We start from the raw sequence: 23818 nt of genomic DNA on the forward strand, positions 1-23818 counted from the left end.
TTGTTTTGGATTTGTGCTGTCATGGTTGGTAACCGCAATAGCTTCTTGTTTCTTGAAGTAATTGAATAACGGATCCTCATATGCTCCCTTTAGGCTTTCTGCAGGAAGCACCACCTCAATAAAACAGCTATTGTGGGAAGTTAAAGTAAATAGTAAGCATATGCAGGAAACTCAGTAATGGTGAAAACAAACATCAGACAGAAATGGTACTTCACAAAAAGAAGCTGAATTTTACTTTTATATCAGCTTATTTAAATTTAGATATTATTCCTACATTGAAACCTCCTGGACGATAGGTGGCGCACGTGACGAATGCCCTTCTGTTCTTTTTCAAAGATGGCTACTTCCACATGTAAACATGCGACTTGATCCCGTGGCTAACGACGTCCAAGTTAAACAGTTCTGTGGCGTGTATTCATGCCACTGATAAACGTGTTATCGAGAACTTAGACATTAGCTTCCTGTGGTGGATTTGTATTAAACTGCATTTCACTTTTTGAGTTGGTGCACACGCCGTAAAGTTAGCAGTTAGCCATGGCGGCGCACACCATATTTGTTGGTTCTCTACCAGATTCAGCTTCTAATGAGCGACTCGAAGAAATATTCTCAGAAATTGGTCCGGTAAAGAAATGCTTCGTGGTCAGAGATAAAGGTACTGTCGTGTATTCGAAAGAACCATACAGAATAATAATGGAAAAAGTCGTACGAAAGTAGAATTAAATTAAAACTGCAAACATAAACATATTTATTTACATAACAGATATTGGTGGTGTCTATTTATTTTTCAACCAGAGACAGAAAAATGTCGAGGGTTTGGTTTTGTCACATATTCCATGGAGGATGATGCACAACGAGCCTTAAAAGAAATTAAAGAATACGACGGGCAGAAGCTGTCCCTGACAGTCGCCAAGAGTAAAATCAAAGACAAAGACAAAAACAAGAAAGGTTCGTATGAAGACATGTTCCAAAGCGGGCAATTAGGGGAGTCCTGTGTCTCCATGGTAACCTTGCACTTATGTCATTTAGCACCTACAGAGGCAGTCACTGCTCCAAAGGAGAATCAGCAGAAAGGCTCCAAGAAAAAGCTACTGAAAGCAAGACTTATTATAAGGAATCTCAGCTTTAAGGTACAGTATGTTTCATGATTACTAAATGTAACAGCTCAGAGCACACTGACAGAAACCTTTGCTAACACACACCATGTGTTACAGTGCACAGAGGATCATTTGAAAGAAGTATTTGCAAAGTTTGGGACGGTTATTGAGGTCAAAATCCCCCTCAAACCTGGTAAATACATATATGTTTCTTAGCACATGTATACATAAGTGAGCATGTTGAAGTATTGCCAGACTTTGGAGTGGATTGATTCGTTATGAGGTTGATTTTTATGCTTTTTCATAGATGGAAAGATGCGTGGATTTGCATTTGTCCTGTTTAAAAAAGTGCCAGAGGCATCAAAAGCACTTAATGCTATGAACTTGAAGGAGATAAAAGGTGAGTGAGTGAGACCGTTGAGTTGTGTGCTTGAAAAAAGTTCATTATGACTTGTTACATTGTTACTTTGACATTTCTTTTTTTTTTTTTTAAATGTTGGCATTTAATCTCCAGGCCGACCTGTAGCAATTGACTGGGCTGTACCAAAGGACAAGTTTGTTACTACACAGCAGTCCTCAAATTCAGGTAGTTAAATGACAAAAATACTTTGTGTGCTCCAGTTCCAGAAGATATAAAGCTTGTTGTCATTAACACAATTTTTTTTTTTTTGCTTCATAGCCAGTACAAATCCAGAAGAAGCAAATGCTAACACTGACAGCGACACGGACGATGAGGATGAAGAAAAGAAGAAAGCTCCACCTGAGAAGAAAAAGTATGAACCTCAAACATGCATTCCTCTGTTTATATGCCATGAGTGTTAAAAGGTGATTGACTACACTGGTTATTTTTGCTCCACATCTGTCCACAGTGTCCGTTCAGAATCAGCTGTGAAGCATACAGAGGAATTCGAATCAGGTGATGAAGATGGGAGTGAACAAAGCAGTGAAGTGAGTGATTCTGATGATGAAAAAGATGAGGAGGAAGAGGATGATGATGATGGGGAAGAGGAGGATGATGATGATGATGAGGATGGAGAAAGCCTTGATTCAGATCATGATGATGGCAGTATGGATGAAGAGGATGAAGAAGATAAATTAGGTATGGATAGTATAAATAACATATTTAATATTTCCTTTCCTTTGAAGTTGTTTTCATACATTCTGTATTTGGCTTTTATCCGTAGCTGAGAAAAAGACCTCGAAAAAACAGCTTCCTTCAGATGTGAAAGAGGGCAGAACGGTTTTCATCAGGTCAGTGATTTTTCCTCCTACTCAGTCCTGAGCCAGGTTTGGTTTATTTTTCAGTTTATTTTACTGAGACCCGTTTCTTTTGTTTTTTTAAACACCTACATTTAAACCAATTTAGGAACCTGTCATTTGACACGGAGGAAGAAGACTTGGAGGAAGTTCTCCTTCAGTTTGGAGAACTTAACTACATAAAGATTGTTCTCCACCCAGATACAGAACATTCAAAAGGTCAGTTGACAGTCCTCGAAAGTCCTTAAGTGAAACACTTGTGTCTATTAGCTGTTTGGAGAGAACCAGTTCACTTACTCTTCTGTGTTATTGTTGGCAGGTTGTGCCTTTGCTCAGTTTAAGACTAAAGAGGCTGCAGATAAATGCATAGCTGCATCACAGGAGGAGGCAGAGGTAATATATAATCAAGTGTAATGTACATGATGTTTGACTTATTGTGCAATCACACGCTGTTTAGATGGAGCCACTTCTTGGGAATTTGGCCTTTTAATGTTGATGTTTGTAAATTGGAATGTGGAAACAGCATGGGCAGAATTGATACAACACATTGATAGCTCTGAGTGGTCAGTGTATATCTATGTATTTTTATTCAACATATTAATTGATAGTAACTACTAATAAATAATTTTTCTAATTATTTTTTGTCAAGCTACATGGAGGGTAATTTAAATGTTATTAGCTTGAAGCAAAAATGTTTTTACTAATCTGTCACTTGTCCAACTGATGTTTGAACACTGTTATTACAAATTTCTTGTGTATTCACCCTTTTATAGCGTCACTCGAGTCTCTTTTGTGTAATAACCCTTGTTGTAGACAAGCCTTGCAAACATTTGTATGTTTGATGCAGGATGGTGGTATCCGTATACATGGCAGAAAGCTGATGATTGTTGCAGCAGTGAGCAGAGAAGATGCCGTGAAGCTGAAGGTCGATAAAAAGAAGGTCGAAACGGGCACGAGGAACCTGTACCTGGCCAGAGAGGGATGTGAGTAATCATTTATCTTATGTGCAGCTATATGCTATGTGGCCACTTCATTAGTTAGACTTTGCTAGTACCAGGTTGGACCTCCTTTTGCCTTCGGAACTGCTTTAATTCTTCATGGCACAGATTCAACAAAGTGCTGGAAACATTTCTCAGAAATTTTGTTTCATATTGACATGATAGCATCACGCCGTTATGCAGATTTGTCAGTTTCACATCTATGATGGGAATCTCCTGTTCCACCACATCCCAAAGGTGCTAGAGCAGCAGTTTGTGAAACATACAGACTACCCCATCTGGCTCTAACAACCATGCCTCATTCAAATCACTGAAACCACATTTCTGATGCACCTGAAGTGTAGGTTTTAGCAGCAGGTTTGAATTTTGGTCCAGGTTGTTTTTGGTGCCTAGTGCAGCACGGTGGTTAGCACTGTTGTCTCACAGCAAGACGGACCTGGATTCAAAATCAGCGCCTGGCCGGGGCCAAAGACACGCACTGAATGGTGGTGAGGTTAACTGGTCATTGAGTGTGAATGCTTCTGTCTTGCTGTGTCAAAGTGCCCATAAACCCTTCTCAGTGGTCGCTTTACTTACTGCCGCGCTGTCATCACCTAGATGCAGTCATTTATACCTGCAGTTAAGGTGCAAGAAGCTGCTGCAGTGTTCTCCTAAACGATGGGTGTTGCCACTCAGTTATAAGTCAAAACAGGAAATCAAGGGTTCTTTCCACAAACTCTGAAGTTTTCAAACAGTTGCAGCATCTCCCTCTGTGTGTCAGTATGTCTCTGAGCTTGTGTGCAGGATCATTAAAGTGGAGGTAAAAATTGGCACAATTGTACAGTCATGTCTTCAACCCAGCTGCGACAATTGTGGTGCAGCACACAAAGTTACAAAAAAACAAGAGGTCTGGCGACCTGCACCATGCACCCCGCCTCTCGCCTTATGGTAGCTGGGAGGCTCCACCCCTGGATAAGCAAAAGGAGAATGGATAGATGGATATTCTTGATTGATGAACTGTGTTGTCGAACTATTGTTTTGAAGCTACAGCGAAAGACATCATCACAGTGTTTTCTTCAGCTTGTTATCTTTCCTGTGGGACAGCCCAAAGGAGGCTTTAGAGGGCATGAAAGGAATTTGCACTGGCTCCATGTAGCTAAATTGCTTTTGAATGTTATTGTCTTTCACCTCAACTTTCAGTGATTCGTCCAGGAACCAAAGCTGCTGAGGGTGTACCTGAGACAGACATGGTCAAAAGAACCAGAGTAAGTACATTTTTGATAAACAGTTCCACTCGCAGGATGATTTCTGTTGTATAATAATGAATCTTTCACTTGCTCTTTCTAATTGCTTCCATTTTGAGTCATTATTTGCTGTTGCCTTTTTTTGTTTCTTAGTTTGAAGAAATAAAGAGGGCCAAGCTTCGGGACATAAACGTGTTTGTGTCAAAGACTCGCCTGTGTGTGCACAACCTGCCGAAGTCAGTGGACAGCAAAAAACTCAAATCACTCTGCCTTCAAGCTGTGAAAGGAGTAAAGGGAGTTCGCATCACAGAGGTGAGACTACACCATTGGGCTTGACGTAGATTGTTATTTTGTCACAGTTTTGTAAGGAAAAAAATGTTTTGTGCCCAGCAGGGGGTGTTGTGGTCATTTTTTTTCTCATGCGTGTGTGAAACCAGCTGTTTCTCTTTTTAGTGCCGGGTCATCTATGACAAGAAGCCCGAGAAGGGTCAAGTGATGGGACAATCGTTAGGCTATGGCTTTGTTCAGTTCCAGGATCACGAACATGCTCTCGCCACGCTTCGCTACCTTAACAACAACCCTTACATCTTTGGCTCACAAAAGGTACAGAAGTGCCAAAATCAGTGGCAGAGGGTTTGAGAAGCGGCACTATTTTAGCCTCTTTTCCTCTTTGCATTGTGGTTAATTTTTTCATTTTATGCACCAAATTCTGTTTTCATATTTCTTTTCCTGGCCCACAAGCAGTCTCGGATTAGTCAGGCATAAGTGTTTTTTGTGTCATTTTGCAGAGACCCATTGTTGAGTTCTCCCTGGAGGATTTAAGAAAACTCAAAATAAAAGAAATGCGGCAACAGAAAAGCAAGGTACGTTTGTACTGATCTGCGTGTTAGTTGCAGCTTAAAGTATCTTTGGAAATTCTAAAAACAAGAAGAGAGCTTTAGTGTGTTTATTTTTGCAGGAGTTTTTAAAAAATCAGGCTAACAAAGGAGGAGTGAAACCCAAGTCCCAAACAGCCGGAGATGGAAAAGGACCGGGGAAAGGTGGGAATAAAGCACAATCCTCACTGAAGAAAACGGCAGAGGAAAAAAGTAAGAAAAGATTATTTTTGTTATCATTTAGTATATTTGATCACTGGATATGACGGTTTATTAGAGGGGCGTGTCACGAGTATCACAGCTTTTGGTGCGTGATTGAAAACAGCTGCTCTGATACATAAATGTGCTTTCTTATATTTAATACTGTCAAGTTTACTTTTTATTTTATTCTTCTTTAAATACTCCATCTGTGCATTTTTCTATATTTATCAGGTATTCCTGAAGGCCAGAAACAAGACCAACACTTTTCAGGCTTCCAGACCACACCTGAGGTTGAACACGTAGATTTGCAGAATGGGAAGAAACGAAAGAAAGTGCTGCCTTTGCCTTCCCATCAGGGACCAAAGATCAGGTGTTGTTTTTACTACTTTAAGTAGTTGCCTGTCTTTTCCTCACCGGTCACTTTGTACTTCTGAAAACAAAGGCTATAACACAAATATTTTAGGTGTATGTGCCCAATTTCACAAATTAAAAACTAAAAGGACATACTGACCGTCACTCCACAATGGGAACTTTCATCCTTTGCAGATCGCGTGACAAGAGAAAGCAGCAGAAAGCCCCCCCGCCTAAGAAAGCCAAGCCTGGATCAACCAGGAAGGAGCGACCGAAGCGACAGATTGAGAAGCCCACACAGCCCAGAAACCAGGTTTGCAAATTTGGTGTTACATGTGTTTATTTGTAATCTTGAGTAATAGTCACAAAACATTGTAGAGTAAATAGCACCTACGGATTGATGGCAGAATACTTAAAGTAGTCATTCTTAATTTTAAAACACCAAAGCCGTAGGTATTTAGGCCATTTTACTGCACTTTTTACAGGTGCAGTAAAATAGAGAAGACGCTTAACTCAAAATGTGTTTCTTGCAGTGTATTTAGTAGAGCTGATGCGAGTGAAAATTTGTAAACAAAAAAAAGAAATTTTACAGTTTAAGGACAGTGGGGACGTTATAGCAATGTGTCCGAAAGCCACATGACGTCACGTGTATATGACACAAACAACACAACAAAGGAAGGTTGTCGAGGGGATGATATACTTGCTGCTCCGTCTATGCCCTTTTTGTCAGACTCGGGCTAATGGTGTTGGTTTTGTGTAGGTCTTTCTCTTGTTGCTGGGTTTGAAAAATTACAGTTTTGATGTTTGTGAAGGAGTCGCTCTAAATAGTCATCAAGTAGTGGTGCAACGGATCACGGTTGATCCGTAATCCGAACCGATCCCACTCCACGGTTCGGCACGCACGTGATCTTCGAAGATCACGTTTGTGAGTATGTGTATGGTGCGCGTGGTGGGTCTGTCAAGAGATAGTTATGCCCAGCGCTAGCGGTCCAAGCTAAAGCTATTACAAAATCTATTGGGGTGTTTAGCTGCAGACTGGAGGCCGTATTCCGTTGTGCAAAACAAGGGGTTTAAACTATGATGAACGTGCTTGAGCCACGCTATGATATCCCGTTGCGCGTCCACTTTAGTGGCAAGATCGTTCCAAGCATGTATGAGCAGGAAAAGTTTAAAGTTATGGCTGAACTGTCCCAGGCATCTTCTGTTGCCCTAACTACTACAAATGGATGGACCTCCAGGGCAACGGAAAGCTACGTGACCGTGATTTGGCGCTTTATAAATAAAATTGAATTGAATTGAGTGGTAGATACAAAGCCCTATACTGCCCTATATTGAACCATACTTTTTTTAATAATTGCGTGGAATGAGTCTTGAGTTGAATGTTTTTAACAGGCAAAAAATACTTCAATAAGTAAATAGACAAAAATTTAACATTTACTTTTTTCTTTTTTTGCTGATCCGAAAATTGATCCAATCCGTGACTTAAAACCGTGATCTGATCCGAACCGTGAGATTTTTGATCCGTTGCACCACTATCATCAAGTGATGCCATTGACTGGCCAATCGGTGGCATGTGGTCTGTTGAGGTCAGATTTTCAGATGGACTCGGCTCAGCTCATCAGGTACTGCTACCATAAAAACTGAGTTGAACAGAATGGAGTAGGTACTAGTGGAAAAGGGCTAATGGAGAGTGGAAAGAGGTGTATGAAGTTGCAATGCTCAGTGCATTATGGGAAGCACCCCAACAGCCTTGGCTGGTTGGACTGTAAGGGAGGATTCAGTGTCACCTGATCCTGCCCTAACTATATGCTTTATCAAAAAGGAAAGTTTTAAGCCTAATTTAAGAGTAGAGAGCGCGTCTGTCTCCTGAATCCAAACTGGGAGCTGCTTCCCATTTTACTTTGAAATGCTCTTGGAACCTCCAGTAAGCAAAGTGCCCTATTGAGATGGTGCGGCACTATAAGGTCCTTATTATTCAAGACCTTGTATGTGAGAAGAAGGACTTTAAATGTGATTGATTCAGTGAATTTAACAGAGAGCCAATGAAGAGAAGCCAGTATGGGAGAAGTATGCTCTCTTTTTCTCGTTCCTGTCCAAATGCAGCATTGATCGACTGAAGGCTTATCTGGGACATTTTTAGGACATTCTGATAAGGAATTACAGTAGTCCTGCCACGTTTTTCATTTCACTCTGAGACAGGATGTTTCTAATTTTAGAGATATTGCACAAAAATTGCCATAAAACTGAAACGCACTACATAAATGTTATAAATTGATTTGCATGTCATTGTGTGCAACTCGCATTATCTCAGCCAGATTACAATCAGTCAGTCAATTACATTCTCCTCATCTCAACTATGTGTACAAAGCAACTGGTCATGCACATAATGTCTAGAAATCTTGCAGTGCACACAACATCCCCTTGCTCAACATCCCCTTGCTCATGTACTGGCCCGTCTTAAGTTTTTCAGTGATATAAAATGATTCAGAGAGTCTTGGGAGTGAGTGCTGTGGCCAGATGTCAGTCTAATAGAAAATGTGTGGAGGGAATTTAAGTTTCGATTTGAAAAGCGGCAGCCAGGAAATCTGAAGGGTTTAGAGAGTTTCTGTAAAGAGGAGTGGGCTAAGATGCCTCCAAAAATGTGTACAAACTTAGAGACCAACAAGAAATGTCTTATGGCTTTCATTACGAACAAGGATTCCTCTACCAAGTACTTATTCATGTTTTGCTTGGAGATCTAATACTTGATTCACTTCATTCATAGTCTTTTTTTGGTGGATTTTTGGTTGATATTCTGTCTCTCTCTCTCTCTGCATTACTGCAAATTGTGCAAACACATGAATGTCAGGGAGCTAATATCACTGTCAGTTAAAAGAAAGATTAAAACATCAAAATTTAAAATAATTTAAGTGACAAAGTGTTAACGATCGGTGTTTGCAAGAAATCAAACTTTTCCTCTACCTTCGTCTTTGTGTTGGTTAATGTTGATAGAAGCTTACTGTTTCATGTATTCATTTTTGTCAGTACAGTCTCTGATAACAGCTTGCATTGCAGTATTTTTATATTTATTTTTATATAATATTATTTTGGAAAATTACAGAAAAGGTCCTGACAGCTGAATACCCAGTTTTCTGTGATTTATAAAGCAGAAAGATTCTGTTCATTTGTACAGTGTATGTGTAAAATAAATTTCTGTTGTACATAATTGAAAAAAACAAACAAATTTTCTTTGGTGTATATGAATGGCTGTGGTGGAGGTCTTAATCAGTAGGATAATAATACAGTTAAAGATCCAAAAATTTATGTCCTCCTTCACATTTTCTAAAGACGTCTAGTGGGGCAGATTGGAGTCTTTGCTTGGCTGATTACGGCCCCGTGTTATGTTTGACATCCCTGACTTGGAGTAGTCACACTATATAAGTGTTACTAACTGTTAGTTAGTACACTGCAGTTACATTACTCATACGGTCTGTCAGCAGTACTCCTAAACTGTTTTTTTTGCTGTTTATAAAATAATAAGCTGCTTGTTTTATTGTCCTGTAACACCACATGACATTTTGTTTTGTGTCTTTTCAGAAGGTTAAAACGGATAAGAAGCATTTCAAGCAAAAGCACGGAGACCGCTTTGAGAGCCTGGTGGAGCAGTACAAGAAGAAACTGATGGGCAACAGTGGCGCCAGCATCAAAAGAAGTAAATGGTTCGATAGTTAACTGTGCGTTTTTGTGTACATGTGAGAGTGTGTGTGTGTGTGTGTGTGTGTGTCAGGTTAAGTTCCGAAAAACAGGAACTCTATATTTGGCATTCTGTGTGAGGTTTGAGAGTACAACAGATTTTCCTAGAAGTTGGTTTTGTGTCAAACTGAAAGTAAACTGTACAGCTTGATCCCCACATGCCGAACCTCATTCATTCTGTCTGTTTGTTTACTCTTTTAACCAGCGAAGTAAACCTATGTAAGGATACATTTTTGTACATGTACCTGGATTTTAAGGAGAAAATAAAGCGTTGTATTTTGTTGCGACTCACATTTGTCGTGTTGAAAGATTTATTAGTGTCTTACGATGGTTTTCCTTACGCTCGCTTTTCTCGTGTTAGTTTTTATCAGCAGTTAATCATAAGCCGATAGCTCTGGGAAAACACTTCCCACTCATGTCCCCTGACTGTACAAGTGTAGCAAGAGATGAACACCCACGGTGAAATTATACATTAACCTGCTGTACGTGCCTTTTTCACTTCATTCTGATTATTCTGATTTCATCTTAAATCCACTAGACAAAAGTGAGAGAACTTCACACAACACCAAAAATCAGTTTGTTAAAAAATGTATTGATATTTTATTGCAACAAAAATAGTGCCAGCTGCACAGCAAAATAACGTGTCATCTGTGGATATAAATAGACATTTTTGGAAGATGTGATATTGCACTGAAGTAAAGTTTCTCCTCCCCAATTCTTCCAGCTCTCATGCAAACATCATGCGGCTTTCTTGGCAAGTTTCAGGATGGTTGTCAGGAATTTCCAAGGATGACATATCCTCCAGTTTTAATGCTACACTGCTGAGTCAGCTTGATGACTGGCTTAATGGGAAACACATTCTTCACTCAGAGCTCTTTGTTGACACAACAGCAGTGTCATAGTACAAACCTTGTAAACAGCTGATTTACTTTTGTGTCATTTAAAATTTCTCCTGAAACATTTGTGTTGCTGTGGTAAAAAAAACATTATTTTACAAAATACATATCTTCTAATTACCATATATAAATAAATACACAGTGTATATAAATAAGTGCCTGTTCAATAATAATTTCAGTTCAAAACATTATCAAGTTTTCAACGTGGACAACTCAGAATGTTAAGTCAGGCATCGCTGATGGAGACTTTACAAATGTTGTCCAACAATCAGGGCGATAGCTTGGAAATACTGGTCCTGATGTACATCCTTCAGCAAGTCTCCAGCTGATCCAGGTTCTTCAGCAGCCGATTTAGAAACTCCTTCACTCTCATGAGCGCCTCGATGCCCACGGTGTGAATGAATTCTTTGTGGCTCTGTAGCTCTTGCAGTGGCCCTGGTACTTCAGGCTTTGGTCGCTGCTGGCTGCAGTGCCTCTGCCTCCACGGATCAATGTAGCCTGCCAGTGAAGAGATGTCGTACTTGATCTGGGAGACCCCGTTAAAGGTGTCCGAGATCAGGCTGTTGTAACCATTCAAGACCGTCACTATGGAGGAAGTTCCATCCAAATCATCAGTAGGTGGGTTGAGAGTCCAGTTAACTGGGACCTTTAATTGGGAGGCGAACGCATTAGGGTTAATAACACATCGACTCTTTCAAACACTAAAAATTCTGTCTTTGTACACAAAACTATATCTACCTGTATGTCTTTGTCCAGCCTAACCAGCAGCTGTTCAGCCATCCACTTCACTTTTGATTTCATCGTCACTACTTCCACTGGCAAAGGAGCTGCTGTGCCCATGCTTAAAGCTTGAAACAGAAAAAACAGGAGCACCAGACTGTAGTCCATAGCGTTGTGTATTTCCACTGTTGTAAAGAACAAAGAAAGAAGATGGTGTTCCTAGGAGAGGAATGGAAAATTAAATGATTAGACATAAAGAATTCTTTTCTTTCTTTCAATTTCACTATATCATCTCACTAAAAAAAACTGGATGAGTTCCTATCTATATCTAATCACATTACAGATGTTTGTACACATGCTTCCTGCCGGTAATTTACTCAACCTCTTTGGTGCAAATATTTGTGATAGAGACACCTGTGAATTTCTGTCTGTATAACAGGTACAAAGATCACTGATTTTGGCTCCCGCAATTAGTCTCTCCAGTTTTCCAAAATGTTACCAAAATTCCCTGAGAACAGTAAAAGAAAGTACAAGTTTCCTTTACACCCTTCAAACTTTAACTTCAGTTAAAACACATGTAACTAATAAGTAAGAATTTCTCTATAAAAACTTTTGTCGCTGACATCCTTCACTGCAAATTTTAAATTGAATATCATCAGAAAGCTGCACTCATGAATGGAGAAACCACAAGTCTGATAGTTGACACAGACTTAGAAACAAAGACATTCGCCCCTGTGAGATTAAGGTGAATGAGCCGTGCAAAGAGGAGCAGAGAGTTGACCTTACCTCGGTTTGGTGTCTGCGAGTATGCCACTGTTAGGCTCCATCAGGGCATCTTATATTGCAGAGCTGTTGACTCATCTCTTACTCACCTCTCTCTCCGACCCCCCATTCCCCCCGCATCCGCCCCCTCAGTTACCTCTCCTTATCATGCCCCCAAATCTGCTGGTGGTACTGCATCAGACAGGGAGAAGTTGATGATGACACATTCATCATTTAGAGAAAAGTCTATGAGTTGCTTTGAGTGATAATGAAGTAATTTTATTACTTTCTTACCTCTTGGAGACATTCGTCATTTTTTTGTCGAACATGTGTATATCCATACATATATGCAGACTTTAAGGTATCGCAGCGCCCAAGGTGTAAAGAAACTTTTTACTGCTTGACTCACTGCATATGTCATATCCTGCACTGACACAGTGTAATTTTATGACATTGCGTCATATGAGAAATTCCACTTTTGAATTTACCAATAAGCAAGAATATAACTGAAAATAATAAAATCACACGTTTTAAATGGAAAAGTGAGGCAACAGAGTGGATTTTCCTTCATAACTTCAGAAATGACTTAGAATGTAACCAGATCACTGTGTGATTAAGCAGTAAGATCCAAAATAATAAATAAAACCAAACACTGCAACTTGAATAAGCTGTTCAATGCACCTTGGTTCATGTTTATGTGAACATTCTAATCTTTAAAGCCACTAAAGCAGTGTGGCGATCGCAGAATATTCGAGGTAGCAATTATGCTGGAATGTATTTAGTGTGACTGACAGTCTGTAGCAGCTTTCAGCAATTACACTTTCATCCATCAAATTACAATTTACAGTTACATTATTTTTGGTGCCAGATTTCCACAAAAGTTTCTGTTTAATGTGAAATATACGAGTTCATGTGGGCGGCAACTTAATTATCAGCATCTCCTTTTCTCAGCACTTTAGATGTCGCGCTCAAACACAGTTATGTCCATGTTTCTTAAAGTCAGTGCTCTTCTTGGAAAAATGTTTTAAAGGCCCCTTTCCCCTAAAAAGAGTTATTTTTAGAAACAGATGTTAAGGAGGGGAGATGGTGTGCAGAGCATGTTTCGTTTCTCTGAAACAAAAATGAAAAGTGAAAAAGGGTCAGAGAGTCCAAGAACCATCGTGTGTTTGATCCATAGGGAAAAACACAGGGGCATGGTGGTAATTGTGCTTTTCTCTCAAGGTAACTTACAGTAAAACCATCTTATGCTCATGGGGTCTCATAAAGAGATTAAAATCAATGCCAAATTTGGGGTCAAATAAACAGATATGTAAAAGAATGTGAAAATTGATGGAAAAAAGGGGGGAAAGGACGTATTTCTGGGAAAGACAACAAATGTGTGACATTGTCCTGCTTTTTCAACGGGAACAGCGTATTATTCATGAAAGACTAGAAGGAATGATATGAACTATCTAACTGCCAAGTGGTAACAGTTACCGAGCAGGTTTCTGCTTGGTAAGTAAAAAAAAGTTTCTCTAACATCTGTTGTGAATTAAAGCTTTTAAATTATGAGTTTTGTCTGCCAGTATGTGAACTCTCTGTATACAGGAAACAAAATAAATTGCAAGTTTGGAAACAAATGCGTCTGTCGCACTGTTATCTTTATATCAATCTTGTTACTCAGAGTGGTTATGGCTTTTCTCAATTGCAAACAAATTCTCCTAAAAATGATGACTCAAAGAAATTGTTTATTTAGTCCACAGTTTGTGCATTTATTATTTCCAAATAGCAAAGATGCATATTTGAGCTTTTGTGACTGTATTAACCCCCCCCCCCCCCCCCCAAAAAAAAAAAAAAAAAATAGATGCAGTTGTGTGTCTGTCGTCGGGACAAGAGTTGCCTCCTGAGCTATGACAGAGGGACGCCGCAGGCCTTCATTAATAATTCATGATGCCTCTGTATCGCATCACTTATGGGAGAATATGAGTCACAGTCTTCAGAGAAAGTGAGCGCCCGCCTTTTACACATGTACATGTGTAGTAATACTGCAGGTAGCATATACATTTAAGGTTAGGGAAAGCAAAACTACTGACCTGTCCTAGTAGCTCTGCCTCAGCACAGTGTCAAATTACTTTTCCAGATGCTAGATGAAAACCAGGAATTCCTCTCAGCAGGAAATTGCCTGGATGACTCATAGGAATGATGGGAATTCAAATTCATTGATCCTGCATGTGCTGCAATTCAGAACAATGGGCTGTTTTTACCCCCAAGTGTTTGAGGGATGCTCAGACCATCAAACTTGTTTGAAAAGATCTGAATCAGCATTTATTTTGTTGTGTAACTTCAGAGCATCACAGATTTCTGCAGAAAAAGAGGCAAAGCGAGCAAGATCTTCAAGAGAATAACAAGTTTGGGAAGGATAGCACCAAGTGCTGTTTTACACTACTTCCAGCACTGCAAATAAAATTAGAAGTGACCTATTGTAAAGTGAATTCAGGCAGACTATAAGTGGTGACAGGTTATGCAATGCCCAAAAAGATTTTAGGGTTTGTCGGTAACTGATGCTCTTTCCCATCAGCCTATTATCAAGAGGCTTTATATTTTTGTGCTTGTTGAATAAAACATGTGTAGTGTAGTGTGTGTTAAGGTTTCAGTCAAGTTACTGCAACCGAGTTTTACTCCTGTTTTGTCCTGTTTTCTGTAGAGTACAAATGTATTTATCATTACACACTCAAAGTTGAATTAATCTAGTTGCTTTGTGATCTGATTGTTTACTCAAATCTATTTCTAAAGGAAAATCTAAAGGAATGCTAAATGTGTCACATTATTTTGTAGCATCCTCTTGTGCCATGGGATACTTTGTTACAAATAATTCATGCTCATATACAGGTCTAAAAGTCTTACACCTACAATCAGGCTGTGCTGCAGACCACAGACACACACACTAAGGTCTTAGTTAATAAGTTTGCATAAAAAGATGAAACTCTGATTACTGATGTTTTGAGTACTCACACATTGATCCAGACTACAGTGTTGTTCGATTCACAATTAAAACCACATGTTGTGGTATTGCTCAAGCCTTCCTGTCCAAAGAGAAAAAAAGCAGCTGCTTGAACCTCTCTACTGGAAATGCAAGTTGATTAAAACTAAAATATACACAATCTAAGAAAAAAAGGTTTATTTTGTTTCCATAGCTGCAACGCCTGCAATTCTGGAATTACAAGTTTATAGGCAACATGCTCCATCCAGCCATGTGTGTGTTCATCCACTGCCACATTATTGGCCTCATCTTGGACAACTTGTCTTACAGTGTGAATTTCGCAACGGGCAAAAGTTAAAAGAACACACGTCCTCTTTTTATTTACAGTTCAAACTGTATAAACAAAAGGTAGAATAAAGTAGAATGTGGTGTTTACGCTGCATGATCTTTGAGAGCTGATTATTCAGTAAATTTTAAGGATATTACTTGATTCAAAATCACTAAAAGTGAAACACTTGCCATTTATGTAATTTGTTTAATTTTTTATGAAGCTTATTTATAACAAACATTTCAAAACAACAAATACTGACAAAAGTGCTGAACAGCTGTTAGAAAAACACGAGAAAGTTACAGATAACTATATTGTGGAGTCTGTCATTTCATTTTTTAACACTGAAATCATGTTAAGAATGGATCTCTTGTTGGCCAGTACTGGTAGGAAGTACCATGTGCATGTTTTTAATGACTTTATGTGATGTGGAGCTATACATCAAGAAGTGTCTCCCATTTCAAATGTTTCTCTGCACTTGAAATAAAGGTACGGCAATGTTGCTTATACATAAGTCCTAAAAATGAATGATTCAATGTTTGCGGAGTTTAAAAAAAAATCAAAATCAACAAAGGCAAACAATACATTTTTGACACTTTTCTTTCACACATACATGGTTGAAAAGGAAAAACCTAACCAGGGATTTGGGCGCAGTCTCATGTTGTTTAGGGTTCATTAAAAAAAATAAAAAATAAAGAAAAGAATCCTGCAATCGCTCTGAGAGTTTTTCTTGTGTATATTCCTGTTACAAAACTGTTCATCCATCGCCAGAATTTGGTCTTCTCCACAGACAAATGAGATACAGATGACCGCTATTCAGATGGTCACAACATGAGGATTCAAAACAAGGGAAAATGGTGTGTTCTTTTTAACATGACTTATCTACAGCTCAGACTTCAGTTTCTCAAGAAGCAGCTGCCAGATTTCTCCCGGAATATTAAAAACACAACGACATCACACAGTTGCCGTAGATTTGTTGGCTGCACGTCTATGATGAGAATCTTCCTCTCCACCACATCTAGTGCTCTATTGGATCGCGATCTGGTAACTTTAGAGGCCATTTGGATGCAGTGAACTCACTGTCATGTTTAAGAAACCAGTCTGAGATGGTTTTAGCTTTGTGACATGGTGTGTCATGCTGCAGGAAACAAATGGACAGGGTCAGCAACAATACACAGGTAGGCTGTGACATTTAAATGATCCTCAAATGGTACAAAGTGTGGCAATAAAATATCCCCCCACACTATTACACCTCCACCACCAACCTGAACTGATGATGCAAGGCAGGATGGATCCATCCTTTCAGTGTATTTACAACAAATTTGGGTCTTATTGTGTAGCAGCAGAACTAGAAACTCATCAGACCTTTTTCTGTTGTTGAATTTTAATAACCTTGTGTGACAACCTTGTATCCTCACTTTCATTTTTTAGCTAAAGGAAGTGGCATCAGGTGTGGTCGTTTGCTGCTGTAACATATCTACTTCAAGGTTTGATGTATTATATTTTCCGAGATGTTCTTCTGCGGACTTTGGTTGTAACAAGTGGCCATTTGACTTACTGCTGCCTTCCTATCAGCTCAAAGCAATCTAGTGAATTGTCCTTTGACTTCTGGCATCAACATTTTTATATTTTATGTTTCATATATTGCACATTTTCCCTTAATCAGACCGTTCTCAGTAAAGAGATAGTTGTATAGGAAAATCCTAGTAGATCAACAGTTTCTGAAATACTCCAGCCCACCAGGTACCAACAACCATACCATGCCTTTTTGCCCCCATTCTGATGCTTGGCTTGACATCCTGGAAGTTTTCTTGACTGTGTCTGCATGAAAAAAAAAATGCTTTGAATTCCTGCCAGGTGATTGGTTGATTAGATATTTTCAGTACAACTAGCTTACGGTAATAGGTGTTCCTAATGAAGTGGCAGATGGAAATGGAAATTTCTGGTTTCTGCTGCCAACATCAACAGATTGAGTTTAGCCAATTTTATTTTCAAATAATGAGGCCTGGTTTGATGCTGACCCTGAGAACGCTGCAGTAAAACTGTGTTCACCTTTTGTTGGTTCAAGTCTTTCAGAGATGTTTTAAGACATGTAAAAATACTACGACTACTTGGGACAAAAGTTCCATTATCTGTTCTGTAAAGTTCAGTTTATTTCTAAACGTCTCTTACTTTACAGAAATGTTTATTCTCATTGTTTTGGAGCTGGAATTTTCCAAACTGCATCTCATTTCACGGCATGTGTGCCTCAAACCACATTTCCTCCAATCTTCTTGAAATGCTTCCATGCACTTATTTGGTAATTCTTTTGTGGACTTATCTACACTGACTGTAATTTCATCATATCGGGACATAAAACAAACAAGCAGTTGTGGACAGAAGTTCAGATACAGTCACCAATGGCTTGAACGTCAAGGTAATTATGGGCTTTTAATGATTCATTGAACTGTTTCCCCCCCACAGTGGAACGGTTGCACTCCATACATCTTTAATAACTTAAATTTATTGTGGATTTTTCTCAACAAACTATCGAAAGTATACACACAGGCTTGAGTATATACATACACTCACTTAAATCTTTTAATATGTGGTGCTGAAGGTTCTGCAATGTCTGTCGACGTCTTGTTAACTTCTCATTAGTGATCATGACTGACCACAGCTGATAGTTTCTGTTTGCCAGCATAAAAAGGCTGCCTTTGACAGCATTCATTGAACTGACAAACACTTGGAACAATGGAAAACCTGATTAACTCAGTGAAAACTGCAGGTTTACTCTTGTTGGGAATGTCTGTTATTCTATATTCTGTCATTTCTAAACACGTGCAGATTCCATTACATTGTATCTAAGTTTTTCAGATCGGTCACCTTCACCTGAGAGAAAATTTTTTTAGGATGTTCAGGGGCAACTCAGGAACCACTAAGGCCAAAGACTGCCATAAACTGGAAACTGCTGGAACACATATGTCCCTGCCCACAGTGAAACCAGTTTTACATTGCCCTGGCCTTCTGGACAAAGATTTTAGGGTTAGATGAGACAAAAATGGAGCTATTTGCCTACAATGACAGGAGGTATGTTTGAATTAAAGGTGAGTGTGTTTTTTAATGGATAAAGCAGGCTAACATTAAGCTTCTGGAATGACCATCCCAAAGCTCCAACCCCAACCATATAGAAAATCTTTGGACTATGCTTAAAAGCCAGGAACCCACCTATTTAAATGTAAAACTCTATCAATTCTGACAAAAAGAGTGGTCAAATATTCAGATTGAATTATGCCATGAGCTTGTCAATGGCTGCCAAATGTGTGAGACTGAGGTGCAGCTAAGGTTACCTGTATTTATATCTTTAACCTTGTGTGAATTAGAGAAAATCCAAAATAAAGTTCTTGTGTTTTAAAAAGTTATTAAAAATGTATGATGCACAATCATTCCACCCTGGAACAACAACAATTCAAACAAATCATTAAAAAAAACCCAATTACAATGATGTGACGAGTGTATGGCAATATCTTACCACATCTGTACCACTAAGAAAACCATGGTGGAAAAAAAAAAGTACATCATCACTTAATTTTCTAACCTGTTGTTGTGATATAAGAACGAGATGTTTAAAAGATTGATGCTACTGGTTTTGATTTTTAAGAGAGTCTGCGAATAAATCAAACATTTTATAGAAATCAAACATTCTATCAAAGAAACTATAAAGCAAGATTTTTCAGCACACAAGGAATTGTTTGTGTTTCTTTACTTCACTAGAAGGAAAACTCCATCACTGTTCCACTGAACTAATAAAACATCTGGTTCAACACCTGTTTTTTAGTTGAGCCTTTATCCTGTTTTGCACCAAACAACAGACTGATTATTGGGGCAGAAATGAGTAATATATAGGAAGTGACAAATTTCAGCACAAGTGTTTTCTTAACGTGGGAGGTTAAGGAGTGTATTATTCACTTTCTACACTGACGCAAATTGTAGAATAAACAAAACAGTATTACGAGATACAGCAGTGTCTCACTTTCTGGTGAGTGTAAAGTGAGTGTAAAGCATAGTACAGTCCTACCAAACCAATGTTCGAGTACATAAATGTTACAAGTAGCTCACAGTGTAGTTATAGCTGTTGACTGATATAGTGGCTCGCTATTTTTATTAAAAGAAGTTACATTTAAAGGATTGCATAATCGAAAACCTCTGTATGGCGTTTAGTAAGATTTCTAATCTAAATGCCTGAGCAATGCTGCCACCTTCTGGAGAAATTATAAAATGCAACAGACAAATTTAAAGCTGTAGTAACGCCTCTGCCCGGGACATAGAAAGCTTTTGTTCTCAATCACTCTAAATAATTTGGGAGTAAATTATATTTTAAAGTTTAATTTGGCAATTCCATTCATAGAAAAAGCAGTCCTAGTGTGGTTTAATGAAGACCAATATGTGAACCACTAGATTCATGCTCAGCCTTTTTTATTTCTTTTACAATTAACACGGTTTAAATTATGCACCATAATTACTTTATTGCTAAATGACTACTTAAACATGCACTACAAGTGAAACATTGTTTTAACAGTTGTATACACTTACATTACAAACTGAGTAATTGTCAAATGAGACTTGTGTGCAAATTGTCTTTGATGTAAGGATCCCTTGCAGATGCTTTTTGGGGTAAGGGCTTCCTGGATAGACACATGACAGCAAGCCCAGACCGCAAAAAGACCTGAAAAGAACAACAGCGCTCAGCTGCAATCATGGTCACCGTCATACACAGTTGGTCCAGTATCTGAAACACACAGTTACAAATAAGTGGGACTGAATGCAAATTACTGATAAAACAAAACATACACAAAATCATTATTTGTTTAGAGTTTACGTTTTGTTCCTCCTTCAAGTCTTTCATTGAATCACAAATTTCTCAAAGAGATTATTAACTTTATACTTTATTCTACGGCTCCAATCAAGAATAGTGATAAGTACCAAATTGTTTTTCTGCCTTTGCTAATCTAGTTTGTATAAATAAACATTAACTAAAGCTTTAAATGAAATATGCAAGGGCATTAACCTTCAGTGTGAACTGAATTCCCTCTTGATGGTACATGTATATTTTCACATTTCTTTTTGCAGGACCGTAGATATGGAGAAAAACAAAAAAGGGACTATTAAAATATAGAGGACTATTTTTTTTTTTTTTTTTACAGTTCACAAGACTAAAAATCTCTTCTTAAAGTCATTGCTTAATATTATCAAATCAGCAGCAGGTTCCACACTCTGACGTCATGCAAATGTTTGCACTATAACTGCTCATTATTCTGTTTCCTTTCTTTTGCATTTGCTTATAAACTGATTTTAATGTCCTTAAAATAGCAAGATGGAACAGAATGATATTGTTGTCGGTCTCTAGTAGACGCATAACACATGAAAAAAATCAGTTTTGTGCTTTGAGTTGAGTTATTGGCTGATTTTGAGTTTGAAAAGCATAACGTCAAATATACAAGACTAGAGAGAGATGTTAATGTACATAAAATGGAACTGGTGTAGATATACACTCTATGAGCATAGATTGTAAAGGACAATATTCCACACCCAAACATTTAAACATTGAAAATGTATCATATTGTCAAGCCTTTCAGCAAACAAATGCTATTCCTTTTAAAATGTCCACCAGTGCATGAAAAGATATTTAGTTGCAAGACTTATGGAACACTCATTTCTGCACAACCTACTTGATCCCTTGTTGTGGTTTACATTCACCACACCTTACATTTACACAGAGCCAGTGGCTGGCAGTCTGTTGCATTATCAACTGGCAAAATGTCAATTAAGAGAGCATTTGAAATTAACGCATTTTCCTGTGAAAAGAGTCAATTCAGTAAAACTAGTGCACATGTGAATAACACTGAAAAGTCCCAGAGCGCGTGAAAGCCATTCATGATTTTCTACGAGAAGTACAGGATGACGCACTGTTTGTGGATTCAAAAATGGAAGAAAAAAGAGAAAAAGATGAGAATATGGGTACATTTTTTAATGAAATGTGCATTAATTTATAATGAGGCACAAGGCCAGAGAAGAATCTGGATTTCAAGTGAAGTGACGTTAAAACGTGTACACACACTTGCTGCAGAAAACAAGCAGGCATAAAGGTGAAACGGTACATGATCACAAATATGTATATGTGTGACGCTAATAAACATTTTCAATAAGTTTCCCACTACACCTCAAAGCATTTGGCACAGGTGCCAATTTAGCAAATCTCCAGAGGAAAGAAAATATTACATATGATCATGTGTAGGGCCTGTGGGTTAAATATATTTATTACAATGATAACACACTTTCAACAATGAAAAGCAAAGTCATCTGGTGTGTATTTATGAGGCTCTATTGGAAGTGATGCTGCAGGCAGTGCGGACAGAAGAAGGTAGACCACACTGGATGAGCTTCACGTGAGCTGTCCATGGTTCTGAAAGCCTCACACCAGCCCTGCCGGTAAACGCCCTAACCTACCCCACCCCCACCTCTCCTCCACTCACGACATTGTGCATGTGTGCAAGTCAAATGTGTATGTGCGTGTGCCTGTCTGTCTAAAAGTGTGTGTGTCTGTTTAAGCAACCATCTTACTGCTGCATGCAACATCAATCTCTTGGGCTTTTTATTGTAGCAAGGGGTTGCACTGTAAATTCATCCTGCCTACACACACGTCACCTGTCCAGAAGCCTATCCACTGAAAAATTACCCTCGTCTAATAATGTGTTGTCGATCTTTGAGAGGGAAACACACACACACACACACACACACACACACACACACACACACACACACACACACACACACACACACACACAGAGAGAGAGAGAGAGAGAGAGAGCGAACCTACACTATGCATGCTTTAAACTTTCACTACAAATGATGATCCACAGGCGAACTCAAAGTTTTGGAAAAGACGAAATCACCACTCATCACCAACGTTTGGCTGCGCGCGCTTCGGCAGGTCGCCGAGCTGCAAGCAACCATGACGCGCACAATCTTGAGCCACAATAGCTGATATTCATTTTACCGCCATGCAAATCGCGACCAACAATTTCGATATAGATGCGGTACACGAACAAAATCAAATGAAAGCCAAGAGCAAAAAGACAAATAACTGTGTTATTTAATGAGATGGAGAAGGTGCTCGTTACCTCAGTGCGTCTAGATGCGAGCGCTTGGAATAGGTCGGGATTGTGTAGCTAAAGCCCTTGGGAGAACATTAAAAACAAAAAACGTAACAGGAAAATGCTAATACAACACAGTATAATTTACATGTAGCTGCAATTATGGCAGAGCGAGAGAAAGCACATAGCGTTACGCAGGGAAAAACAACACAATACGTACACATACATACAAGGATCATACGAAAAACAAACAGCCGGCAATGTGCACATCAAACACACAGAAATGTTCTCAGAAATGTTATTCCTCAACGCTAGTCACTGGCAGGTACCATCCCACAGATGCACTGTGGATGAGGAGGAAAAAAAAGCATCCATATATACACACCTCCCTTACTATCGCTGATGCTCGAAGGGTTGGGGCGACGTGATGCCACTGTGATCATTTTCACTTCTGTATTTTGATTCACCTCTATTTTCGATGCATTTTTGGAGGAAATATACTTCCATTTTCTACTCGTTTCCATCCTTTCTGTAGGAAATACTGCAAAAGCCCCAAATGGAAGCCACTCAATTCCTCCAGTCTGCGATTGACCCGCATTGACGTCATTGCGTCATTAGGTCTCCCCTGGAAACACGGGGCTCCCAAAAATAGCAACACATTAATTCAGCCTGCGCTGGGGTTGGCTTGGCGGGGGTGACTATTTGTATCAATCCATAACCCCTCCTCTGATTCTAAGCAATAATACAGTCCTCTCTCTCTCTCTCTCTCTCTATCTCTCAAGGACGAGCTGATCACGACTCACGGCTATTTTTGGAAAGAGAGAGAGAGAGAGAGAGAGAGAGAGAGAGAGAGAGAGAGAGAAGTGGGTGTGATGAGAGACGCCCGCACCTCTACTCTCCTCTCTGCTGGCTGGCTGGGAAACAGAAACAGCACCACGGGGATAAAAATAGCAAAAGAGCGGTCAGCCAGCAGTGGGGTGTGGGAGGGGAGGCAAGACCCTAAACCTAGTTAACGACCACCAAAAAGGCCCGGAAGTCGGCCACAGTGGACCGGTGTGTCACTCTGAGGTGGCATCTATAGCCGTTCATTCATTCTGGAATAGAAAAAAAAGCCCTGGCGTTTCATTCATTCGTCCATTCATTTATTCATTGTAATGAAGTAAGAACATTTACAGAATGAAATAATAATTTCCTTCCGATGTCATTTTAGCAGTGTCCATCTCGGTCTCGGTGAGCTAGAAGTATGTCAGCTGGCTACTAGAGCATAATTTTATTGTTTGTCCCTTTAA

At 39.1% G+C, this 23818-nt stretch overlaps 2 protein-coding genes and 1 long non-coding RNA gene across 5 annotated transcripts; 1 reads left to right on the forward strand and 2 right to left on the reverse strand.

Moving 5' to 3' along the window:
• The first annotated feature begins 314 nt into the window (after positions 1 to 314).
• Positions 315 to 10024, forward strand: rbm28 (RNA binding motif protein 28). The gene is made up of 20 exons (XM_040025543.1): positions 315 to 652; positions 793 to 945; positions 1027 to 1127; positions 1212 to 1287; positions 1402 to 1494; positions 1609 to 1680; positions 1774 to 1867; positions 1964 to 2193; positions 2279 to 2345; positions 2461 to 2570; positions 2671 to 2744; positions 3199 to 3334; positions 4529 to 4593; positions 4726 to 4884; positions 5026 to 5175; positions 5361 to 5435; positions 5531 to 5660; positions 5880 to 6018; positions 6195 to 6312; positions 9576 to 10024. The coding sequence occupies exons 1-20, from the start codon at positions 535 to 537 to the stop codon at positions 9708 to 9710; spliced, it is 2295 nt and encodes a 764-aa protein (XP_039881477.1). The 5' UTR covers positions 315 to 534; the 3' UTR covers positions 9711 to 10024.
• A 279-nt stretch (positions 10025 to 10303) lies between these two features.
• On the reverse strand, positions 10304 to 12157 carry LOC120729719 (leptin-like). The gene is made up of 3 exons (XM_040025544.1): positions 12134 to 12157; positions 11366 to 11566; positions 10304 to 11273 (listed from the first exon to the last, which is right to left on the reverse strand). The coding sequence occupies exons 2-3, from the start codon at positions 11513 to 11515 to the stop codon at positions 10938 to 10940; spliced, it is 486 nt and encodes a 161-aa protein (XP_039881478.1). The 5' UTR covers positions 11516 to 11566; positions 12134 to 12157; the 3' UTR covers positions 10304 to 10937.
• A 3823-nt stretch (positions 12158 to 15980) lies between these two features.
• LOC120729720 lies at positions 15981 to 23753 on the reverse strand. 3 transcript variants are annotated; one of them, XR_005694982.1, is made up of 2 exons: positions 22915 to 23753; positions 15981 to 22612 (listed from the first exon to the last, which is right to left on the reverse strand). It is a non-coding gene; the product is annotated as an uncharacterized LOC120729720 (long non-coding RNA). The 3 variants fall into 3 exon arrangements; XR_005694983.1 differs by having other exon boundaries at positions 15981 to 20164; positions 22557 to 23748; XR_005694981.1 differs by having other exon boundaries at positions 15981 to 20164; positions 22915 to 23737.
• Between the last annotated feature and the right edge of the window lie 65 nt (positions 23754 to 23818).

The sequence above is a fragment of the Simochromis diagramma genome, unplaced genomic scaffold, assembly GCF_900408965.1.
Source record: "Simochromis diagramma unplaced genomic scaffold, fSimDia1.1 OVJJ01000293.1, whole genome shotgun sequence".
In the NCBI taxonomy this organism is placed as follows: domain Eukaryota; kingdom Metazoa; phylum Chordata; class Actinopteri; order Cichliformes; family Cichlidae; genus Simochromis; species Simochromis diagramma.